This window comes from Rhinoraja longicauda, chromosome 21 (genome assembly GCF_053455715.1).
Source record: "Rhinoraja longicauda isolate Sanriku21f chromosome 21, sRhiLon1.1, whole genome shotgun sequence".
Lineage (NCBI taxonomy): Eukaryota > Metazoa > Chordata > Chondrichthyes > Rajiformes > Arhynchobatidae > Rhinoraja > Rhinoraja longicauda.
Window position 1 is genome coordinate 9179266 of NC_135973.1, and position 25229 is coordinate 9204494.

The 25229-nt window shown below is 47.8% G+C and overlaps 1 protein-coding gene across 2 annotated transcripts in view; it reads right to left on the bottom strand.

Moving 5' to 3' along the window:
- Nucleotides 1-2200: 2200 nt before the first annotated feature.
- Nucleotides 2201-25229, bottom strand: part of LOC144604223 (lipopolysaccharide-induced tumor necrosis factor-alpha factor homolog) — a 30871-nt gene continuing 7842 nt past the window's right edge. The window contains exons 1-4 of one of the 2 annotated variants that reach the window (XM_078418440.1): nucleotides 18881-18978; nucleotides 15989-16152; nucleotides 11641-11794; nucleotides 2201-4993 (exon numbers count right to left, since the gene is read on the bottom strand). In XM_078418440.1, the coding sequence (XP_078274566.1) occupies nucleotides 4885-4993; nucleotides 11641-11794; nucleotides 15989-16139 (414 nt within the window). In that variant the 5' untranslated portion in view covers nucleotides 16140-16152; nucleotides 18881-18978 and the 3' untranslated portion in view covers nucleotides 2201-4884. Of the gene's footprint in view, nucleotides 4994-11640; nucleotides 11795-15988; nucleotides 16153-18880; nucleotides 18979-25229 lie in introns of those variants that run through there. The other variant, XM_078418439.1, reaches the window with a different exon arrangement.

Consider the following 25229-nt stretch of genomic DNA (forward strand, 5'->3'; position numbering starts at 1 on the left):
CACTGCATCACTCTATGACTATGTACATCAAATTGGTGGGAATCCAGTTTACGTCATCAATTCATCCACTTACACCAGCAACTGAGGCCAAGAAATGTTATCACGCCAAGCTGTTTAAGACAGAAATCAAACACTTTTGTGCTTTTAGAAACACAAGGACAGCTGTTCCATGCAACTGAGGTTTAATAAATACATTCCTTCTGCTTCTTGTTTGTTCCTGTACGGACAAAATGCCATTTCTGTGCATTCTCAGATGGTGAGGATCATGCACAATTTTAATTCAAATAATACTCATAATCCGAACTGAAATCAGTCAGGAGGGTGTGGTATAGGATTAAACCCATGATTAATGCTGAACACATGGCACCCAAATTTTCTTGCAAGTGAATGGAAGAGAAAACGGGGCTTTTTAAAAAATCAGATCCCGCCACCTTCCTGGAACCCTGCTTTGGGTAAAAATTATGCAAATTGCTGCAACGATTTCAAAATACTTCACTTTCCCGTCCAAAGTGTTGAAATCGTGCTGTTGGCGATTGCATCACTAAACCCCCTCCCGGAAATTTCAGAATACCCGTAATTAAAAGCCAGGGTGACCACAAGGTCACGCGGTCGGCACGGTGGCGCAGCGGTAGAGTTGCTGCCTGACAGCGCCAGAGACCCGGCTTCAAAGCCGACTACCGGCGCTGTCTGGACGGATTTTGTACGTTCTCCCATAGGTTTCCCCCGAGTGCTCCGGTTTCCTCCCACACTCCAAAGTCGAGCAGGTTTGTAGGTTAATTGGCTTTGGTAAAAATTGTAAATTGTCCCCAGTGCGCAGGATGGTGCTGGTGTGCGGGGATCGCTGGGCCGAAGGGCCCGTTTCCGCGTTGTATCTCGAAACTAAACTATGCCGTGTGCCGGCAATCTTCAGCTGTCAATAAAAACATCATTAAGGGTGAATCTAAGCTCCTGTTGACAGACTTTTAAATTCTACTAGCACAAGTGTGCCCATTGTCCCGTCCTCGTAGGGTTTCCATTGTAACCGGGAGGGGAGTGGGGGGGAGGGAAGGGGGAGGGAGGGAGGAGGGAGGTGTGGAGGGGGAGGGGAGGGAGGGGAGGGAGAGGGGAGGGGGGAAGGGAGAGGGTAGGGAGAGGGGTAGGGGGAGGGAGGGGGGAGGGGGGGGAGGGGAGGGGGGGAAGGAGAGGGGATGGAGGGGGGTAGGGGGGGAGGGAGGGGGACCTCCCCTTTTCCCATTACCCCTCTTTCCCCGTTGGGCCCGTCCTCGTAGGGTTTCCAGTGTCACCGGGAGGGGAGGTAGGGAAGGGGGAGGGAGGTGTGGAGGGAGGAGGGGAGGGGGAGGGGGAGGGAGGGGAGGGGGGGGAGTTGGGAAGGGAGAGGGGAGGGAGGGGGTAGGGGGGAGGGGGGAGGGAGGGGGGAGGGGAGGGGGAAGGGGGGAAGGAGGGGGACCTCCCCTTTTCCCAGTACCCCTCTTTCCCCGTTGGGCCCGTCCTCGTAGGGTTTCCATTGTAACCGGGAGGAGGGGAGGGAGGGAAGGGGGAGGAGGGAGGTGTGGAGGGAGAAGGGGAGGGGGGAGGGGAGGGGGGAGGGGAGGGGGGAGGTGGAGGGAGGGGGGAGGGGGGGAGGGGAGGGGGAAGGGGGGAGGGAGGGGGACCTCCCCTTTTCCCAGTACCCCTCTTTCCCCGTTGGGCCCGTCCTCGTAGGGTTTCCATTGTAACCGGGAGGAGGGGAGGGAGGGAAGGGGGAGGGAGGGAGGAGGGAGGTGTGGAGGGAGGAGGGGATGGGGAGGGAGGGGGGTGGGGAGGGAGGGGGAGGGAGAGGGCCCGTCCCCGTAGGGTTTCCATTGTAACCGGGAGGGGGGGAGGGAGGGTGGAAAGAGAATCCCTCTCCCCATCAGAACTGCCCCCTCCATCGACTCCTTTAAGTCCAGGCTCAAAACCTATTTCTACTCCCTAGCGTCTGAGGCTCATTGAGGAGGCGCTGTGAACTGTTTGCGTGCCACTGTATGTTTCATTTTTTTCCTTAGTACCTAATCAGATGTACAGCACTTTGGTCAACGTGGGTTGTTTTTAAATGTGCTATACAAATAAAATTGACTTGACTTGACAGCTTTTCGCAACAATGTAGCACAGGGGCATTGTGACATCACACGCTGAATACCGCGGGGGGGGGGGAAGGGGGGTCAGCTCGAGTTCATCTCACAGGGGCATTGTGACATCACAATGAAAATTAATCCGCACCGCAGCGCCCCCCTTCTGTCAAAACTTCGATAAATGAGGGGGGGCAGCACTTTAAAACCTCTGCATATAAAATATGCGACCGAATTAAATAAAAATATCATTTTCCAGCAGCGAACCGCATGGTGAACCGTTAACGATATTAAGTAAAGGAGTGGTCGGACAACGTGTTATAGGAAAGGTGCCGTCAAGCTGGAAAGGGCGCAGAGAAGATTTACGAGGATGTTGCCAGGACTCGAGGGCCTGAGCTATAGGGAGAGGTTGAGCAGGCTAGGACTCTATTCCTTGGAGTACAGGAGGATGAGTGATGATCTTATTATAGAGGTGTACAAAATCGTGACAGGAATAGTCAGGTAAATGCAGAGTTTTTTTGCCCAGAGTAGGGGAAATCGCGAATCAGAGGTCATAGGTGTAAGGTGAGGGGGGGAAAAGATTAAATAGGAACCTGAGGGGTAACTTTTTTTAAAAACACCAAGGGCGATGGGTGAATGGAACGAGCTGCCAGAGGGGGTAGTTGGGACTGGGACTGGTGTAGATGGGGCACGTTGGTCAGCATGGGAAAGTTGGGCCGAGTGGCCTGTTACCAGGCTGTATGACTCAACGAGTAGTCAAAGTTCTTGGTGGGAGATTTTCAGAAGTGATTTCAATCAGAAACTAGTTCTAGGCCTGAAAAAAATCTGGTATAAATCACTAAGAAACAAATATAACGTTAGTCAGTAAATTGCATAAATAAATGGCTACTAATGAAGTCTGATGGAGCACACACCTTTCATTAACAGATTGCATTATGGAAATAGGCAGCAGGCTATTGAATTTTTTTAAGTGTCCATTTGCTATCAGTTACCCGATGGTTGAAGTGTTGCGAGGTTATCCACTTTGGTGGTAAGAATAGGAAGGCAGATTATTATCTGAATGGTGTCAAGTTAGGAAAAGGGGATGTACAACATGATCTGGGTGTCCTAGTGCATCAGTCACTGAAAGGAAGCATGCAGGTACAGCAGGCAGTGAAGAAAGCCAATGGAATGTTGGCCTTCATAACAAGAGGAGTTGAGTATAGGAGCAAAGAGGTCCTTCTGCAGTTGTACAGGGCCCTCCGCACCTGGCGTGCAGCGAAGGTTTACTAGGTTAATTCCCGGAATGGCGGGACTGTCATATGTTGAAAGACTGGAGCGACTAGGTTTGTATACACTGGAATTTAGAAGGATGAGGGGGATCTTATCGAAACGTATAAGATTATTAAGGGGTTGGACACGTTAGAGGCAGGAAACATGTTCCCAATGTTGGGGGAGTCCAGAACAAGGGGCCACAGTTTAAGAATAAGGGGTAGGCCAATTAGAACAGAGATGCGGAAAAACTTTTTTAGTCAGAGAGTTGTGAATCTGTGGAATTCTCTGCCTCAGAAGGCAGTGGAGGCCAATTCTCTGAATACATTCAAGAGAGAGCTAGATAGAGCTGTTAAGGATAGCGGAGTCAGGGGGTATGGGGAGAAGGCAGGAACGGGGTACTGATGGAGAATGATCAGCCATGATCACATTGAATGGCGGTGCTGGCTCGAAGGGCCGAATGGCCTCCTCCTGCACCTATTGTCTATTGTCTACAACTTCAGGTAACGCATATCATCTCATTCTACCGAAGGACCTGCCATGATGTGACATCAGAACTTGGTATGGAAAAGGGGAAACATTGAAACTTACCGAACAATGCAAGGCCTGGATAAAGTGGATGTGGAAAGGAGTGTAAGAAAATAACTGCAGATGCTGGTACAAATCGAAGGTATTTATTCACAAAATGCTGGAGTAACTCAGCAGGTCAGGCAGCATCTCAGGAGAGAAGGAATGGGTGACGTTTCGGGTCGAGACCCTTCTTCAGACTGATGTCAGGGGGGCGGGACAAAGGTAGGATATAGGTGGAGACAGGAAGATAGAGGGAGAACTGGGAAGGGGGAGGGAAAGAGAGGGACAGAGGAACTATCTAAAGTTGGAGAAGTCAATGTTCATACCGCTGGGCTGCAAGCTACCCAAGCAAAATATGAGGTGCTGTTCCTCCAATTTCCAGTGGGCCTCACTATGGCACTAGAGGAGGCCCATGACAGAAAGGTCAGACTGGGAGTGGGAGGAGTTGAAGTGCTCAGCCACCGGGAGATCAGGTCAGTTAAGGCGGACTGAGCGAAGGTGTTGAGCGAAACGATCGCCGAGCCTGCGTTTGGTTTCGCCGATGTAAAGAGGTTGACATCTAGAGCAGTGGATACAATAGATGAGGTTGGAGGAGGTGCAGGTGAACCTCTGCCTCACCTGGAAAGGATGTTTCCATGAGTGGGGAAAGTCTATGACCAGAGGCTATAGCCTTAGAATAAGGACGTACCTTTAGGAAGCAGATGAGGAGGAATTTCTTTCGTCAGAGGGTGTTGGATCTGTAGAATTCATTGCCACAGACGGCTGCGGAGGTCGTCAATGGATATTTTTAACAAGGACATTGACAGATTCCTGATTAGTACTGGTGCCAGAGGTTACGGGGAGAAGACAGGAGAAAATGGGGTTGAGAGGGAAAGATAGATCAGCCACGATTGAATGGCAAATTACACTTGATGGGCCGAATGGCCTAATTCTGCTCCTAGAACTTATGAAAAGGGCCAGATCTTGAGGCAACGTTTTACAGGCGTTTGTAGTTCCCAAGGTGTGCGCCACAGTTGGGACACCTGTGTTCCACATCCTGAAGGCCATCCACACACAATGGGATCAGGCAGCAGCCAAACACACACCTGGCAAAAAAACAGAAATGTTTATACAGTTAGTCACATTAATTAGGTCAGATAGCATTATAAACATTTGAGTAAAGTTGGCAACACGGAAATATAAACTATTTTGAATCAGCACATTCACTGAAATAAGAAGTATAATCCAGTCACCCAAGTCACTGGGCAGCACAGTGGTAGAGTTGCTGTCTTACATCACCAGAGACCCAGGTTCAATCCTGACTGCGGGTGCTGTCTGTACGGAGTTTGTACGTTCTTCCTGTGACCTGCGTCAGTTTTCTCCTGCATCCTCCCACACTACAAAGACGTACAGGTTTGTAATTTAATTGGCTTGGTGTCATTGTCAATTGTCCCTAGTGTGTGTAGGATAGTGTTAGTGTGCGGGGATCACTGATCGACGCGGACTCAGTGGGCCGAAGGGCCTGTTTCTGCGCTGTACCTCCAAACTAAACTAACCTAAGAAACTAAAGTACGAGTGCAAACCAAAGATAGACACAGAGTGCTGGAGTAACTCAGCAGGTCAGGAAGCATCTCTGGTGTAATGGTAGTATAAGAAAATAACTGCAGGTGCTGGTACAAATCGAAGGTATTTATTCACAAAATGCTGGAGTAACTCAGCAGGTCAGGCAGCATCTCGGGAGAGAAGGAATGGGTGACGTTTCGGGTCGAGACCCTTCTTCAGTCTGAAGAAGGGTCTCGACCCGAAACGCCACCCATTCCTTCTCTCCCGAGATGCTGCCTGACCTGCTGAGTTACTCCAGTACTTTGTGCCTATCGTTGGTGTAAACCAGCATTCTACACGTGTGCAATCTACCCTGGTGATCCGTCCACATCAGCCTGACAATGCCCTCATTTCATTCCTGCCATCGGGAAGAAAGTATTGGAGCCTGAGAACTGTGACGCCCAGGTTCAGGAGCAGCCTCTTCCCTGCAACCATCAGGCTATCGAACACCACAAACTCCAACAAAACTCCGAACTACAAACTGCCAGGGTTGCACTAAGGACTCTGGGGCTGTGTTTATATAAGAAAACAACTGTAGATGCTGGTACAAATCGAAGGTATTTATTCACAAAATGCTGGAGATATCAGCAGGTCAGGCAGCATCTCAGGAGAGAAGGAATGGGTGACGTTTCGGGTCGAGACCCTTCTTCAGACTGATGTCAGGGGGGGCGGGACAAAGGAAGGATATGGGTGGAGACAGGAAGATAGAGGAAGATCTGGGAAGGAGGAGGGGAAGAGAGGGACAGAGGAACTATCTAAAGTTGGAGAAGTCGATGTTCATAGCTGCCCAGCCGAAATATGAGGTGCTGTTCCTCCAATTTCTGGGGCTGTGTTTTGTTTTTGCACTATGTAAGGGTTTTCTTTTAATTTGTTGAAACGTCTTGTTTTGTGGTGTTACCTATCGAGTGCTGGAAGAAAGGATGAGTAGGAAAGAACTGCAGATGCTGGTTTACACGGAAGATCGACACAAAATGCTGGAGCAACTCAGCGGGTCAGGCAGCATCTCTAGAGAGAAGGAATTGGGTGACGTTTCGTGTCGAGACCCTTCCTCAGTTGCTCCAGCATTTTGTGTCTATCTTCACAAGAAAGGATCATATCGTTCCATTGTGGGACATCTGACAAGAAAACACTCTCCACCCTTGAAAGTGGAATCCTACATTTGGCTGTGAATTTTAAAAATTACTCGTGGCTGCGCAGAGACATGGATGCGTACATTTCATCTCAGCATTTATATGCTAGGGGTGCCCACTTTACCGCGGGGCTTAAGAAAAGCTTCTTCCCAATAATCATCAGGTTCCAGATGGAATTCATTACCACAGATGGCTGTGGAGGTCAAGCCAATGGATATTTTTTACAGCGGAGATTGACAGGTTATTCATTAGTAAGGATGTCGGGGGGTTGTGGGGAGAAGGCGGGAGAATGGGGTTGAGAATGAAAGATAGGTCAGCCATGATTGAATGGCAGAATAGACTTGATGGGCCCAATGGCCTAATTCTGCTCCTATTACTTGTGAACACCCAATCACTGCACAACACTAACCATCACCTCGGCAACTGTGATCTTCTATGGACTGCTTTGGGTGTACTACGAACTATAGGGTTGCACTATGATTACGTGGTATTACAGTTATTATTTTATTGGATTATTTATCACTGTATATTTGTGCGTCATTGCATTAATAGGCCCATCAAGCTGCAGTAAGAATTTAATTTAGTTTAGAGATACAGCGCAGAAACAGGCCCTTCGGCCCACCGAGTCCATACTGTCAGCGATCCCCCCACACGAGCACTATCTTTACCCAAGCCAATTAACCTGCAATCCTGTACGTCTTTGGAGTGTGGGAGGAGACCAGAGCACCCGGGGAAAACCCACGCGGTCACGGGGAGAAGGTGCGATCGCCGAACAGGCAGTACCCGTCGTCAGGATCGAACCCGGGTCTCTGGCGCTGCAAGGCAGTAACTCTACCGCTGTGCCGCCATGCGGCCCTGTTGTCCCACTGCCAGTACACGTGACACTCAAACACTCCTGACCCTTGATCAATCATTGCACAACATCATTGCACAGAATAACAGGAGCCCTTCCCTGTAGCAATCATCTTTCATGAGGAATCAGTCATCACATCTACTTGCTTTACTCCCAGATCCTACTATCCACCCATCCTGTCCTTTCATTCACCCGTCCTCCATTTTGGGTGCTTGTTATATTTCTTCAACGTTTTCTTTCTTCACACAGAGGGTGGCGGGTGCCTGGAACAGACATGGACGTGCAGGAATATGGATTATTTGCAGGCAGCTAAGAGTTGGTCTTGGCATCACGTTCAGCACAGACATTGTGGGCCGAAGGGCCTGTTCCTGTGCTGTAATGTTCCATGTACTATGTACACCACAGCCAAATGTGGAAAGCACAAAGAGGAGAGTAAAGAAAAAGACCACGTACATCCATTCGACGCAATTCCCCTCCACTTCAAACAAAATAATCTTTCCAGGAAATGGAAATTTTCAAACAAATTAGCTGCGCCCTTGGTAGAATGCTACGCTCCATTGGCAGCGTGTAGTATCGCTTGACAGGGCTAACGGTTCATGTTTCACTCAACGTGACCCAGTCTAACACAACAGGGCATCACTGCTACAATTACTGCCTCAGCCACAGAGATCTAGGTGGATCTTATGAGGACGTTGCCAGGACTAGAGGGTCTGAGCTATCGGGAGAGCTTGAACAGGCTCGGACTCTATTCCCTCGAGCGCAGGAGGATGAGGGGTGAACTTATTGAGGTGTATAAAATCATGAGAGGAATAGATCGGGGAGATGCACACAGTCTCTTGCCCAGAGTAGGGGGAAATCGAGAACCAGAGGAGGACAGAGGCTCAAGGTGAAGGGGAAAAGATTGAATAGGAATCTGAGGGGTAACTTTTCCACACAAAGGGTGGTGGGTGCATGGAACAAGCTGCCAGAGGAGTTAGTTGAGGCTGGGACTATCCCAACGTTTAAGAAACAGTTAGGCAGGTAGGTGGATAACACAGGTTTGGAGGAATATGGACCAAGCGCAGGCAGGTGGGGCTCGTGTAGCTGGGACATGTTGGCTAGTATGGGCATGTTGGGCCAAAAGGCCTGTTTCCACTCCGTGTCACTCTATGAATCTATCCTACCCTCCGCTGCTGTGTGGAGGTTGCACGTCCTCCCTGCAAATCCTGAGGGCTTTCTCCAGGTGCCCTGGTTGCCCCCAAAGACACAAAGGTCTGATTGATTAACCGGCCACTGAAAGTTGCCCCTGGTGTGTGGTACGTGGTAGAATCAGGGGAGCTGATGGGAATGAGAGGAAAAAATGGGATGAGTGTACCTGTGTGTTTTACGGTTAGTTTGGACTTGGCGGGCTAAAGGGTCTACTTCCGTGATGTACAATTCTACGATTGGTACTATACCAGTCAAGTGCTTTGTTATTCTCTGCCACAGAAGGCAGTGGTGGCCAATTCACTGGATGTTTTCAAGAGAGAGTTAGATGTAGCTCTTAGGGCCAATGGAATCAAGGGACATGGGGTGAAAGCAGGAATGGGGTACTGATTTTGGATGATCAGCCACGATCACATTGAATGGCGGTGCTGGCTCGAAGGGCCGAATGGCCTACTCCTGCACCTATTTTCTATGATCAAACATGGCAAAATACAAGCTTCAGTGTGGACATTTCCAAAGCAGTGGTATCCTCCACTCTCTGGTTAATGTCCAATTGATGCTGAAAAGCATCTATCACCTTTAGTCCAATTTAATCACTCGATTCCTATAACCTTGACCCATTGTCAAAGTAGCCTCTGCTTTAACTGTTGTCAGTGACTAATGTTCAAAGCCTAGAGGTGGACAATTGTAATCGTGTACTTTTTTCAATCAACTTTGTTCCAAATGACTGACCCTCTTATCGTGAGACCGATTCTGAGATCTAGAAGGGAACTACAGATGCTGGTTTAAACTGAAGATAGACACAAAAAGCTGGAGTAACTCAGCGGAACAGGCAGCATCTCTGGAGAGACATCTGAAGAAGGGTCTCGACCCTAAACGTCATCCATTCCTTCTATCCAGAGATGCTGCCTGTCCCGCTGAGTTACTCCAGCTTTGTGTGTCTATCTGAGATCTAGATGATCTTGGATTGAGCAACTTTAGAATGGAGAGGGGGGGGGGGGGGTTGAAACAGCCAAAGCCAACTCCTAAATGTGTCAAATGTTGGCGGGTCGGCACAGCAGCGTAGCGGTAGAGTTGCTGCCTTACAGCGCCAGAGACCCGTGTTTGATCCTGACTACGGACGCTGTCTGTACGGAGTTTGTACCTTCTCCCCGTGACCGCGTGGGTTTTATCCAGGTGCTCCGGTTTCCTCCCACACTCCAAAGACGTACAGGTTTGTAGGTTAATTGGCTTCAGTAAAAATTGTAAATTGCCCCTCGTGTGTGTAGGATAGTGTTAATGTACGGGGTGATCGCTGGTCGGCGGGCACCCCGTACATTCCGCGCTGTATCTCGAAAGTCTAAAAAGTACAACAATCCATGTGAATGAAGTACAGCCTGTGACAGATGCCGGTCAAAGGCTGGGCTCCTCGAAGCGACTCGTCTCCCGATTCCCTAACTCAAAGCAGGAATACAACACTCTTCTCCTGCCCGGACAAGTGGAGCTCCAGCTAAACTAGCAGCTCGAACCATCCATGGTGGGCACTGCCTCGAGGATTCTGTACCTTCACTCCTTACACAGCCCACTTATCCGACACACGAAGAGGACAATTTACACTTTACAGAAGCCCAATTCACCTAGAACCGTCTTTGGAGTGTTGGAGGAAACCGGAGCACCTGGAGAAAACCCACAAGGTCACACGGAGAATGTACAAACTCCATGCAGACAGCACCCGTAGTCAGGATCGAACCTGGGTCTCTGGCACTGTGATTTAGATTTTTTTTAGATTTAGAGATACAGCACGGAAACAGGCCCTTCGGCCCACCGAGTCCGCGCCGCCCAGCGATCCCCGCACATTAACACCATCCTACACACACTAGGGACAATTTTTATATTTATACCAAGCCAATTAACCTACAGACCTGTACATCTTTGGAGTGTGGGAGGAAACCGGAGATCTTGGAGAAAACCCACGCAGGTCACGGGGAGAACGTGCAAACTCCGTTCAGACAGCACCCGTAGTCGGGATCGAACCCGGGTTCCCGACGCTGTTAGCGCTGTAAGGCAGCAACTCTACCGCTGCGCCACCGTGACCGCCCTTGTGTTTAACAGCATTTCTATTTGTGTCAAAGACCACTTCATTTATATTTCTGCTGCCATTGATTTGCAGTAAAAATAATATTTTCTGAAAGTACATTAAAGCAAGTGGGGCTCGAATCACAAATTCTTTTTTTTTTTTAAATCGACATGCATGTATAACGAAGGGCACACTTCGTCAAAGTTTACGTTTGTAATGTTGTCGTCGCCAACTTGTGGCAGCACGTGTACTGCCGAGGTTGTCTGCAAAACAAAGCTGTTCACTGTAGCTAGGTACCCTGGGTAATGTAGGCGGCACGGTGGCACAGTGGTAGAGCTACTGCCTTACAGCGCCAGAGACCCAGGTTCGATCCCGACTACGGGTGCTGTCTGCGCAGAGTTTGTTATGTTCTCCTGCGTGGGTTTTCTCTGAGAGCTTTGGTTTCAATAGACAATAGGTGCAGGAGTAGGCCATTCAGCCCTTCGAGCCAGCACCGCCATTCAATGCGATCATGGCTGATCATCTTTCCTCCCCCATTCCAAAGACGTACAGGTTTGTAGGTTCATACATAGCCTTGGAATAAATGTGTTAAAAAAAACAATTGTCCCTCGTGTGTGTCGGGCAATGTCAATGTGCGGGGATCGCTGGTCGGCGCGGACTCGGCGGCCCTGTTTCCAAACTGTATCTCTAAACTAAACAAAAATTTGGCCCATTGTGTTTACGCCAGCTCTCGGAGAATTCTCTTTAATTCCACTCCCCCCCCCCCCATACTTCCCTGTAGCCTACTCTCTTCCCCCGCTCCCGTTCACGACCCCCATCAATCGCCAACCCTCACACGAGTATCATTCAATCGTTCATGCGTTCATAAAGTATCATTCATTCATCCTTTTTGCATTGCAGATTATGAAGACCAGATGAATGACCTACCCGACCAGGAAGAGACCTCCAATACTAATCCATGTCAGTGCTCCTGGAGAGTGTTGGACACGCGTTATCACCACTTGGTGACAGGTTGAACAGGTCGTCTGTACCGGCTGAGGACCGAGGTTCTGAGGTGGCTGCACATATACTGTCTGCACCACTAAGAGAAGGAGAGGAAGATGGTGAGAGAACATCACACAGAGGAACATAGTGCGGCACTCTCTGCCACATAAGGCAGTGGAGGCCAATTCATTGGATGCATTCAAGAGAAAGTTACATAGAAACGTAGAAAATAGGTGCAGGAGGCGGCCATTTGGCCCTTCGAGCCAGCACTGCCATTCATTATGATCATGGCTGATCATCCACAATCAGTAACCCATGCCTGCCTTCTCCCCAAATCCCTTGATTCCACTAGCCCCGAGAGCTCTATCTAACTCTCTTTTAAATTCATCCAGAGAATTGGCCTCCATTGCCTTCTGTGGCAGAGAATTCCACAAATTCACAACTCTCTGGGTGAAATTTTTTTTTTCTCAACTCTTAGTTAGATTTAGCTCTTCGGGCTAACGGAATCAAGGGGTATGGGGAGAAAGCAGGAACGGGATACTAATTTTGGATGATCAGCCGTGATCATATTGAATGGCGGTGCTGGCTTGAAGGGCCGAATGGCCTACTCCTGCACCTATTTTCTATGTTTCTATGTAAATGGAATGAGAGAAGTCCGCGTTGATAACAAACATTGGACTGGAGTGTTGTGGTCTTCTGATGTGGAACGGGCTTTTGAGGATGAGAAGGTGCAGCATGGCCTGGAGCTGGGTAGCCATTTTGGAAAATCCAATCAAACATTGATATACCTGGAGGTAAGATACAAACCACGTCAAAACACATGGAAGCTAACAGCTGACTTGTCCAGTTGTAACCTTTTCAATACAAGAACATGAAAGAGTTTGTAGAACAGCACAAGAACAGGCCCTTCAGCCCACAATGTCCATGCCAAACACAATGCCAAGATGAACTCATCTCCCCAGCCTGCACGTGATCCATATCCCGCCATTTCCTGTACATCCATGCGCCCATCTTTAGATGTACAGCATGGAAACAGGCCCTTCGGCCCACTAACTTAACTTTAGTTCTTTCCCCAGAGTTAACTTTAACCTTGCATTTCTTGTTGTCTTGTTGTTCTCACCTGAACAACAAGGAAGCTCAACGCCAGCTAACCGTCACCCTCAATGGGTCAACCCTACCCTACAATCCATTTCCTACATACCTCGGGGTGAAACTAGATCAGCAGCTGACCTACAAGCAACACCTTGAAGCTCTCCGTGCTAAAGTCTCGGCATGGAACAACCTCCTGCGTTGTTTGGCCGGATCGTCATGGGGCGCCAGGACATCTATTCTTGGAACCAGTGCTCTTGCACTCGTGTACAGCGCCGCTGAGTACGGCCGCCCCAGCATGGTGCCACAGCGCTCATACCAGCAAGCTAGACGCCACCCTCAACGACACCATGTGGATCATCACTGGCTGCCTACGCCCTACTCCCACGGATCTCCTGCTGGTGCTCGCAGGTATCGCACCCGCCAAGCTTCGCAGAGAGTTCTTCACTCATAGGCTGGTGTGCAAGGCCCCATCGGACGCCAAACATCCTCTGCACCACCTCGCCCAGGATTCACAGCAACTGGGACCTCAACGCCTGGGACCTCAACATACTAGGAGCATGGAGAACCAGCTGGGAACAGACATCGCCACCTCCTCAATTCACTGTCGCACCGAACACCACAGCCCCACCCGGCTCGGACACGCCCCGCAAAGAGTGGCTCGCCCTGTTTTTTGTTGGCTATTTCCCCTATCCTGTTTCTCCAGTATCTGAGCTCTCGAGTCAACCATTTTATAACTCAGTCATCGTCCTTATAATTTTCAAAATTCCCGATAGCAGGCAGCATCCCTGGAGAAAAGGGGTAGATGATGTTTCAGGTTGGGACCCTTCTTCAGACTGATTGCAAAGGGTGGGCAGAAAGTAAGCTGGAAGAGAGGAGGGGCCATGCAAACATGGCCGGTTCTATCACGCTTTGTCCTGCCCCTTCACTTTTCAAAAGTTCATAAGCTTTCGGAGCAGAATTAGACCATTCGGCCCGTCAAGTCCACTCTGCCATTCGATCATAGCTGATCTATCTTTCCCTCTCAACCCCATTCTCCTGCCTTCTCCCCACAACCCGTGACACCCTCACCCATCAAGAATCTATCTCTGCCTTAAAAATACCCATTGACGGCCTCCACAACTCTCTGTGACAATAAATACTGATAATCCACCAGCTATTGTTTGAAGTTCCAATGATTTGGCATCTAGTTCAGCTGGTTTTTATTTCCCATGCTCGCCAAGAACCTATGCCTGTGCTCACTTTAAATTCACCTAGATCACCTGAAAATTTAATTGAGCTACATTGTGACGTTAAAACAAGTAAAAACTGTGTTGGTGTATTAATAGGAATAATATCTAATAGTGCAGGAAATCTACCCGACTGTCAACAAAGTCTTCAGGGTGCAAGAGTAATCAGGTTTTACAGTATTTAAAGTTAACACTTTTATTAAAAGGCTTATCCAAATCTCAATTTCGTCAACAAAATCAAAATCATCAGTCTGCAGGGGGGGTCTCGAACAGAAACGTCACCCATTCCTTCTCTCCAGAGATGCTGCCTGACCCGCTGAGTTACGCCACCATTTTGTGATATCCAAATCTCAAGGTTAGAATCCCCACTCAAATGAAGGAAGTTGTGATGCAGCTTTATAGGAATTTGGTTAAACCACATTTGAAGAATAGCAAAAATAGTTTAGTTTAGATTAGAGCTAATGTGTGGAAACATGCCCTTTGACGCATGGAGTCCATGCCAAATATCAATCACCTGTGTTCCATACGACAGGGTATTTATTTCACAAAATGCTGGAGTAACTCAGCAGGTCAGGCAGCATTTCAAGAGAGAAGGAATTCCATCTCTCCTGAGATGCTGCCTGACCTGCTGAGTTACTCCAGCATTTTGTGAAATAAATACCTTCGATTTGTACCAGCATCTGCAGTTATTTTCTTACATCTCCATATGACAGGGGATGCATTCGAAACATCCCGCATTCACATCCTTACCAAACACAGGCAGGTGAGACTAGTGTACATGGGGCACGTTGGTCAGCATGGGCAAGTTGGGCCGAAGGGCCTGTTTCCACTCTGTATGGCTCTATGACTAGAGGGGCAATTTATAGAAGCCAATTAACCTCCAAACCTGCACGTCGGTTCAGGTCACCCGCTTTGCAGGCAGGATGTGAAGACTTGAGAGGGTGCAGATGAGGTTTACCTGAATGCTGCCTGGATTAAAGGGTATTAGCCATCTTCTATGGAGGTAGTTGACAGACTTGGATTGTTTTCACTTGAGCATCGGAAGTTGAGGGGAACTTGATATATAAAATAATTAGAGGCAGAGGCACAAATAGGTAGATAGAACCATCTCCACCCCCCAGCAGTTAGAAATGTCATACAACAAGGGCGGCACAGTGATGCAGTGGTAGAGTTGCTGCCTTACAGCGCTTACAGCGCCGGAGGCCCGGGTTCAATCCCGACTACGGGTGGAGTTTGTACGTTCTCCCCGTGACTGCGTGGGTTTTCTCCGGGATATTCGGTTTCCTCCCACACTCCGAATACGTGCAGGTTTGTCGGTTAATTGACTTGGAACAACTGTAAATTGTCCCTAGTAGGTGTAGGATGGTGTTAATGCGCAGGGATCGCTGGACAGCACGGACTCGGTGGGCCAAAGGGCCTGTTTCCATGCTCTCTCTCTCTCTCTCTCTAAACTAAGCTAAACTGAGCTAAGCTAAGCTAAGCCAGAGGACATAGCTTTAAGGAGAAAGAAGCAAACTTTAAAGAAGGTGTTTTTATAGCAGGGCAAGTTTTGTTTCCATTGATACCTGGGACATGTGCTGCCAGGGATGGTGGAAACAGAAATGATAGCGGAGTTCAAGGGGCTTTTCAAGATGCACATGGAGATGCAGAGAATGGAGAGATATGGACCACGTGCAGGCAGATGAGATTAGTTTAATTGGGCATCATGTTCGGCACAGACATTGGGGACAGAAGAGCCCGCTCCCATCCCATACTACGGTCTGTAAACTGAGACTCCTAGACAATGGAAGGTCAGTAATAAATTCCTTGGCAACCAAGGCACAATTCATGGTGGATGGGTGCCAGGACATGCATGGAACGTGCTGACCCAGGAGCAAACCACAGCAAGGCCTTGCCGATCCATCAACCACGGCCGGCCTGGAACCAGTGAGATGTGAAGGAAGAGGAGTTCCCTTCACGGTACATTGACTTACCCACAGGAGGTTGAGCAAGCTGGACAGGGTACGAAGGGCCCGATGGAACTGCCATTGGAGGCCCGGGCGGATAACCTGGGTTTCCATGGTAACCCGGTGGCTGCATAGAGTCATAGGCAGGGGGAGCACTGCTTGAAACCTTCCCCTCCATTGGCTCAGATCACCTGAAGACACACAAAGAAAAAGTTTCTCAAACTTCAAGAATCAGATTAAGACGAGTTTAAATTGAGGTTTTCTTTCTTTCTTGCTGGGCAAGAGAGCACAATTATTCCGTGGACGCTGGCCGCCCACATCATATTCTCATATGAATGAGGCCATTTGGTCCATCAAACCTATGCTGGCATCAAGGCAATCTCACTCTGCCACATGCACATCAACTAACTCCACATTCACTCACTGTCATTCACTCATAGCATGGGTAATTCACCTGACAATAAATTAAACTGAACTGAACATGATAAAGGGAATAAAATGAACATTGCTTGGTGCAAGATAAAGCCAGTAAAGTCTGATCAAAGATAGTCTTTTGTTGCGTGCTAACTAGTCAGCGGAAAGACAACATATGGTAACATCGAGCCATTTACAGTGTATAGATAGATAAGGGAATAACGTTTAGTGCCAGGTAACGCCAGCAAAGTCCGATCAAAGATAGTCCGAGGGTCACCAATGAGGTAGATAGTAATGCAGGACTGCTCTCTGGTGAGGTAGGATGATTCAGTTGCCTGATAACAGCTGGGAAGAAACTTCCCCTGAATCTCGAGGTGTGGCGTTTTCACACGCTGTCCATTTTGCTTGATGGGAGAGGGGAGAAGAGGGAGTGGCCAGGGTGCGACTCGTCCTTGATTCTGCTGCTGGCCTTGCCGAGGCAGCGCGAGGTCTATCTGTATGTATCTGCACACAGCGGATTTAGATTTAGTTAGATTTAGAGATACAGCGCAGAAACAGGCCCTTCGGCCCACCGGGTCCGCGATGCACCCAGCGATCCCTGCACACGAACACTATCCTACACCCACTAGGGACAATTTTTACATTTGCCCAGCCAATTAACCTACAAACCTGTACGTCTTTGGAGTGTGGGAGGAAACCGAAGATCTCGGAGAAAACCCACGCAGGTCACGGGGAGAACGTACAAACTCCGTACAGACAGCACCCGTAGTCAGGATCGAACCCGAGTCTCCGGCGCTGCATTCGCTGTAAGGCAGCAACTCTACCGCTGCGCCACCGTTCGATTGTAATCGTGGATTGTCTTTCCGCTGACTGGTTAGCACGCAACAAAGGCTTTTCACTGTACCTCGGTACACATGACAATAAACTAAACTCGGGATTGTGGAGCAAGAGTAATAGACCTCAACGAGGCGGTAAACAAAAAAAACAGACCAATTCACCCAGCAACCAGCATGGATTTGGGATAGGGAATGATAAACCAAGCACTCATTTAGCTCTTTAGGGCTAACATAATCAAGGGACATGGGGAAAAAGCAGGAACGGGTACTGATTTTGGATGATCAGCCATGATCATATTGAATGGCGGTGCTGGGACGAATGGCCTGCTCCTGCACCTATTAGCTATGTTTCTAAGCACTCAGATGAAAGCCAAACAGTCACAGGGAGAATGGGCAAATTGTTTAGACAACAGCAGAGGTGGGGATCCAACACACCACCATTACTTGTCCCTGTGCAATACCCGTTCAATTGCAGGCACAAACGGAATCTCCCACAGGGGTATCAGAACCAAATCTATTGCCTCCTCGCTGCAAGCCACTAGGCATTTGGCCCTCCAAATAGTCCTAACGTGCGATCCCTCTTTTCCTTCTCCTGGTAAAAGTTCATAAGTGATAGGAGCAGAATTAGGCCATTCGGCCCATCAAATCTAGTCCGCCATTCAATCATATCATCATATCATATATATACAGCCGGAAACAGGCCTTTTCGGCCCTCCAAGTCCGTGCCGCCCAGTGATCCCCACACATTAACACTATCCTACACCCACTAGGGACAATTTTTACATTTACCCAGCCAATTAACCTACATACCTGTACGTCTCTGGACCCCATTCTCCTGCCTTCTCCCCATTAACCCCTGACGCTCGTACGAATGAGGAAGCTGTCAAACTCCGCCTTTGACTTGGCCTCCACAGCTGTCTGTGGCCTCATCACTGCCGAAAACACCTTGTGTTGCAGAGTCTGAAGCCAGAGGGAGGAAAGTAGCAGGAGGGGGAGGAGGGTGTGGAGGGGAGAAATAGGTGGGGCGCAGGGGAGGGAAAGTGGGGGTTGGGGGGGGGGGGGGTGTGTTGGGTAGAAAAGGGAAGGGGTTTGTGCGGGTGACTTAGAGGTTACCAAAAGTTGGAGACTTCTACATTGATACTGTGTCGGAGAGAACTGCAGACGCTGGTTTACACCGAAGATGGACACAAAATGCCGGAGTAACTCAGCGGGACAGGCAGCATCTCTGGAGAGAAGGAACAGGTCACGTTTCGGGTTGGCTGAAGAGGTTGCCTTGACCCGAAACGTCACCTATTCCTTCTCTCCAGAGATGCTGCCTGACCCGCTGAGTTACTCCAGCTTTTTGTGTCTATCTTTTGTGGTCCAGTTAGTATTTAACCTGTTTTTTAAATTCAAAGTTTACATTTGTAACAGTGTCCACATCCATTTTCAATCCCCAGCCATGTCCTTCCAACCATTGACTGCATCATAGTTTTTCCAGTTAGTATTCTAAGCATTAAACGTCAGTTGATTCGTAACACAGCACCACTAGTTTAGTTTAGAGATAAAGCGCGGAAACATGTACTTTCGGCCCACCGGGTCCGCGCCGACCAGCGATCCCCGCACAGCAACACTGTCCTACACCCACTAGGGACAATTTTCCATTTATCACGCCAATTAACCTACATACCTGTACGTCTTTGGAGCGTAGGAGGAAACCGAAGATCTCGGAGAAAACGTACAAACTCCGTACAGACAGCACCCGTAGTCAGGATCGAACCCAGGTCTCTGGCGCTGCATTCGCTGTAAGGCAGCAACTCTACCGCTGAGCCACCCTAAATGTCTCTCTACAACCAATGCTTGAAAGTTAAATCAAACAAAGATAAGCTCAAACAATGAACTGAAACCTTGTGGTATTAGTATCCCTGGTAACCACCAACATGGGAAGATTACAGCAGGAAATATTGAAAACCAAATGAACGAGAAGACATTGAGTTTGTTCTGCAAACCCACTACAAGGGGGAAAAGAAATCAATAGGATAAATCGAATTCTAACCCTTTAAAATGCACTTCCAAAGTGGTAGGATACCAAAAAATCTCCAAAGGGGAAATGAGTAGCATTAAAATAAATTACAGATACAAGTCGGTTTTCAAATAGAACAAATACTCATGAAAAGCCTTTTTTCGGCACTGGGCCTGTACTTGCTGGAGTTCGGACGGATGAGGGGGGATCTCATTGAAACTTACCAAATAGTGAAAGGCTTGGATAGAGTGGATGTGGAGAGGATGTTCCCACTTGTCGGAGAGTCTAGGATTAGTCAAAAGGCTGTGGAGGCCATCAAGTGGATGTGGATAGGTATAGATAGATTCTTGATTAGTAAGGGTGTCAGGGTTTATTGGGAGAAGGCAGGAGAATGCCGTTCGGAAGGAGAGATAGATCAGCCATGATTGAATGGCGGAGTAGACTTGATGGGCCGATTGGCCTAATTCTGCTGCTATCACTTATGAATACCCACAAAAGAAACATAGAAAAATAGGTGCAGGAGTAGGCCATTCAGCCCTTCGAGCCAGCACCGCCATTCAATATGATCATGGCTGATCATCTAAAAATTAGTACCCTGTTCCTGCTTTCCCCCCCCCCCCCCCCCCCCCCCCATATCCCTTGATTCCTTTAGCCCTCAGAGCTAAATCTAACTCTCTTGAAAACACAAAATACTGAGAAAACGTAGCAGGCCAGCAGATGTGAAGCTTCATAATTGTTACCATATCTATGCGCTTCACATATTTTGGCTCACTTGCCAACTCTTGGCATTTACCCAAATGTATAGAAAGGGACCGAAGATGTTGGTTTTTACACCGAAGATAATCACCCATTCCTTCTCTCCCGAAATGCTGAGTTACTCCAGCATTGAGTGTCTATCTTGGTATTTTCCAGTTGCTTCCCTTTGGATCACGGCTGCCATTTTAGAGAGATGTGATGAACAAAAAAAAAACTAAATTAGCTATCTGATTGCACTGGTGGTCAGTAGCTGATGACCGCGGTTACATTCACGTCTGGTCAGAAGTTTCTGGGTTCAACCCCCATCTCCAGGGACTAGGGTACCAAACTGATATTCAATTGCTGGTCGAAGATTGCTACATTCCAACAGACGAAAGAATAAACCTCTCTCTGCCCATCTACCGCAAATCGTCGAGAGATTTTTTATTGTGTGCAAATTGGCTGCTGCACTTCCTTGAAGACAGGGCCCTAGTGAGAGTGAGACTGTGTGCAGTTTTGGTCTCCAAATTTGAGGAGGGATATTCTTGCTATTGAAGGCGTGCAGCGTAGGTTTACTAGGTTAATTCCCGGAATGGCGGGACTGTCATATGTTGAAAGATTGGATCGACTAGGCTTGTATACACTGGAATTTAGAAGGATGAGAGGAGATCTTATCGAAACGTACAAGATTATTAAGGGGTTGGACACGTTAGAGGCAGGAAACGTGTTCCCAATGTTGGGGAAGTCCAGAACAAGGAGCCACAGTTTAAGAATAAGGGGTAGGCCATTTAGAACTGAGATGAGGAAAGACTTTTTCAGTCAGAGAGTTGTGAATCTGTGGAATTCTCTGCCTCAGAGGGCAGTGGAGGCCAATTCTCTGCCTCAGAAGGCAGTGGAGGCCAATTCTCTGAATGCATTCAAGAGAGAGCTAGATAGAGCTCTTAAGGATAGCGGAGTCAGGGGGTATGGGGAGAAGGCAGGAACGGGATACTGATTGAGAATGATCAGCCATGATCACCATGATCACATTGAATGGCGGTGCTGGCTTGAAGGGCCGAATGGCCTCCTCCTGCACCTATTGTTTATTGTCTGTAAGACAGGCTCTAGGCCAAAAAACATTACCTATCCATGTTCTCAATGGAGATGCATGCTGCCTGACCCGCTGAGTTACTCCAGCACTGTGTATCCTTTTGCAGAAGCCAGAACTGGCTGCAGTGTGCATTATTTACTAATTTTTCCGTTTTTAACCTGTTTTCTACACGTATGAGCTCAGAAAAAAACCCCAATGTGTGTTACTGATCAAAGTGCTGGAGATGGGTGCGTAGATTACACAGCTTTATGTGTGTTTTGTTAGGTCTTAGTGCACAGATGTTTGCATGCGTTACCCATTCTGGGTTGGAACACATTTGGCAAGCGAGCAGTTGCAACTTTAGGCAGCCTGCTATGCATAAAAAAAACAACATTGACGATTTTTCAAACCAAACGAACCACAGATGCTTGTCAGAGTACAAAAAAAGTAAAAATCTGACTGAATGCTCAGGGTGTGGACTCACAAGATTTAAGACCCACGCTCAAATTTGGTAATTGGTCGAATTCTTTTAATTCATGGCACGTCAAACTATTGCCTCCAACTAATAGACAATAGACAATAGACAATAGGTGCAGGAGTAGGCCATTCAGCCCTTCGAGCCAGCACCGCCATTCAATGCGATCATGGCTGATCACTATCAATCAGTACCCCGTTCCTGCCTTCTCCCCATACCCCCTCACTCCGCTATCCTTAAGAGCTCTATCCAGCTCTCTCTTGAAAGCATCCAACGAACTGGCCTCCACTGCCTTCTGAGGCAGAGAATTCCACACCTTCACCACCCTCTGACTGAAAAAGTTCTTCCTCATCTCCGTTCTAAATGGCCTACCCCTTATTCTCAAACTGTGGCCCCTTGTTCTGGACTCCCCCAACATTGGGAACATGTTATCTGCCTCTAATGTGTCCAATCCCCTAATTATCTTATATGTTTCAATAAGATCCCCCCTCATCCTTCTAAATTCCAGTGTATACAAGCCCAATCGCTCCAGCCTTTCAACATACGACAGTCCCGCCATTCCGGGAATTAATCTAGTGAACCTACGCTGCACGCCCTCCATAGCAAGAATATCCTTCCTCAAATTTGGAGACCAAAACTGCACACAGTACTCCAGGTGCGGTCTCACCAGGGCCCGGTACAACTGTAGAAGGACCTCTTTGCTCCTATACTCAACTCCTCTTGTTACGAAGGCCAACATTCCATTGGCTTTCTTCACTGCCTGCTGAACCTGCATGCTTCCTTTCATTGACTGATGCACTAGGACACCCAGATCTCGTTGAACTCCCCCTCCTCCTAACTTGACACCATTCAGATAATAATCTGCCTTTCTATTCTTACTTCCAAAGTGAATAACCTCACACTTATCTACATTAAACTGCATCTGCCATGTATCCGCCCACTCACACAACCTGTCCAGGTCACCCTGCAGCCTTATTGCATCTTCCTCACAATTCACACTACCCCCCAACTTAGTATCATCTGCAAATTTGCTAATGGTACTTTTAATCCCTTCGTCTAAGTCATTAATGTATATCGTAAATAGCTGGGGTCCCAGCACCGAACCTTGCGGTACCCCACTGGTCACAGCCTGCCATTCCGAAAGGGACCCATTTATCCCCACTCTTTGCTTTCTGTCTGTTAACCAATTTTCTATCCATGTCAGTACCCTACCCCCAATACCATGTGCCCTAATTTTGCCCACTAATCTCCTATGTGGGACCTTGTCGAAGGCTTTCTGAAAGTCGAGGTACACCACATCCACTGACTCTCCCTTGTCAATTTTCCTAGTTACATCCTCAAAAAATTCCAGTAGATTTGTCAAGCATGATTTCCCCTTCGTAAATCCATGCTGACTCGGAACGATCCCGTTACTGCTATCCAAATGCTCAGCAATTTCGTCTTTTATAATTGACTCCAGCATTTTCCCCACCACTGATGTCAGACTAACTGGTCTATAATTACCCGTTTTCTCTCTCCCTCCTTTCTTAAAAAGTGGGATAACATTTGCTATTCTCCAATCCACAGGAACTGATCCTGAATCTATAGAACATTGAAAAATGATCTCCAATGCTTCCACTATTTCTAGAGCCACCTCCTTAAGTACTCTGGGATGCAGACCATCAGGCCCTGGGGATTTATCAGCCTTCAGTCCCATCAGTCTACCCAAAACCATTTCCTGCCTAATGTGGATTTCCTTCAGTTCCTCCATCACCCTAGGTTCTCCAGCCCCTAGAACATTTGGGAGATTGTGTGTATCTTCCTCAGTGAAGACAGATCCAAAGTAACGGTTTAACTCGTCTGCCATTTCTTTGTTCCCCATAATAAATTCCCCTGCTTCTGTCTTCAAGGGACCCACATTTGCCTTGACTATTTTTTTCCTCTTCACGTACCTAAAAAAACTTTTGCTATCCTCCTTTATATTATTGGCTAGTTTACCCTCGTACCTCATCTTTTCTCCACGTATTGCCTTTTTAGTTAACTTTTGTTGCTCCTTAAAAGAGTCCCAATCCTCTGTCTTCCCACTCTTCTTTGCTATGTTATACTTCCTCTCCTTAATTTTTATGCTGTCCCTGACTTCCCTTGTCAGCCACAGGTGTCTCTTACTCCCCTTAGAGTCTTTCCACCTCTTTGGAATAAATTGATCCTGCAACCTCTGCATTATTCCCAGGAATACCTGCCATTGCTGTTCTACCGTCTTCCCTGCTAGGGCCTCCTTCCAATCAATTTTGGCCAGCTCCCGCCTCATGCCTCTGTAATCCCCTTTGCTATACTGTAATACCGACACTTCCGATTTTCCCTTCTGCCTTTCCATTTGCAGAGTAAAACTTATCATGTTGTGATCACTGCCTCCTAATGGCTCTTTTACCTCTAGTCCCCTTATCAGATCAGGATCATTACACAACACTAAATCCAGAATTGCCTTCTCCCTGGTAGGCTCCAGTACAAGCTGTTCTAAGAATCCATCTCGAAGGCACTCTACAAACTCTCTTTCCTGGGGTCCATTTCCAACCTGATTTTCCCAGTCTACCTGCATGTTGAAATCTCCCATAACCACCGTAGCATTACATTTTTGACACGCCAATTTTATCTCCTGATTTAACTTGCACCCTAAGTCGAGGCTACTGTTTGGGGGCCTATAGATAACTCCCATTAGGGTCTTTTTACCCTTACAATTTCTCATTTCTATCCATACTGATTCAACATCTCCTGATTCTATGTCACCCCTTGCAAGGGAATGAATATCATTCCTTACCATCAGAGCAACCCCACCCCCCTCTGCCCACCTGTCTGTCTTTTCTATACGTTGTGTACCCCTGAATATTCAGTTCCCAGCCCTGGTCCTCTTGTAGCCATGTCTCAGTGATCCCTACAACATCATACTTGCCCATGACTAACTGAGCCTCAAGCTCATCCACTTTATTTTTTATACTACGCGCATTTAAGTACAACACTTTAACTTCTGTATTTACCTCCCCTCTCACATCGTTCACAATTGGCCCTGCCCTTAATTTCTTTTCCGCTCTAGAACTTCTGTTCCCATTCTTCCGAGAGTCTTTTGCAATATCTCCTGTATTCCCTTTTACCTCATCTTCATATTCACAATTTGTTAACCCCTCCCCCCCACTACTTAGTTTAAAGCCACAGGTGTCACACTAGCAAACCTGCCTGCCAGAATGTTTGTCCCCCTGCTGTTAAGATGCAACCCGTCCCTTTTGTACAAGTCACCCCTAGCCCAGAAGAGATCCCAGTGGTCCAGAAATTTAAATCCCTGCTCTCTGCACCAGTCCCTCAGCCATAAATTCATACCCTCTATCTCTCTGTTCCTGGCCTCACCAGCACGAGGTACCGGTAGCAGTCCAGAGATAACTACCTTCGACGTCCTACTTCTCAGCGTTTTTCCCAACTCTCTAAACTCCCGCTGTAGCACCTCCTTCCTCTTCCGCCCGACGTCATTCGTGCCCACGTGCACAACGACTTCAGGTTGATCGCCTTCCCTCGCTACCTCAAGCTTTCAATTGTACCAGTGTATAAACCACAGAAACTTATTCCAACATTCAAGCATTTCAAAAAGCCCAGAGTAAGATAAAAGCAGAATTTAAAATCGGTTCAATCCAACAAACTTTAGTCTAGCTAATTTAGTATAGTTTTAGTTTAGAGATACAGCGCAGAAACAGGCCTTTCGGCCCACCGAGACC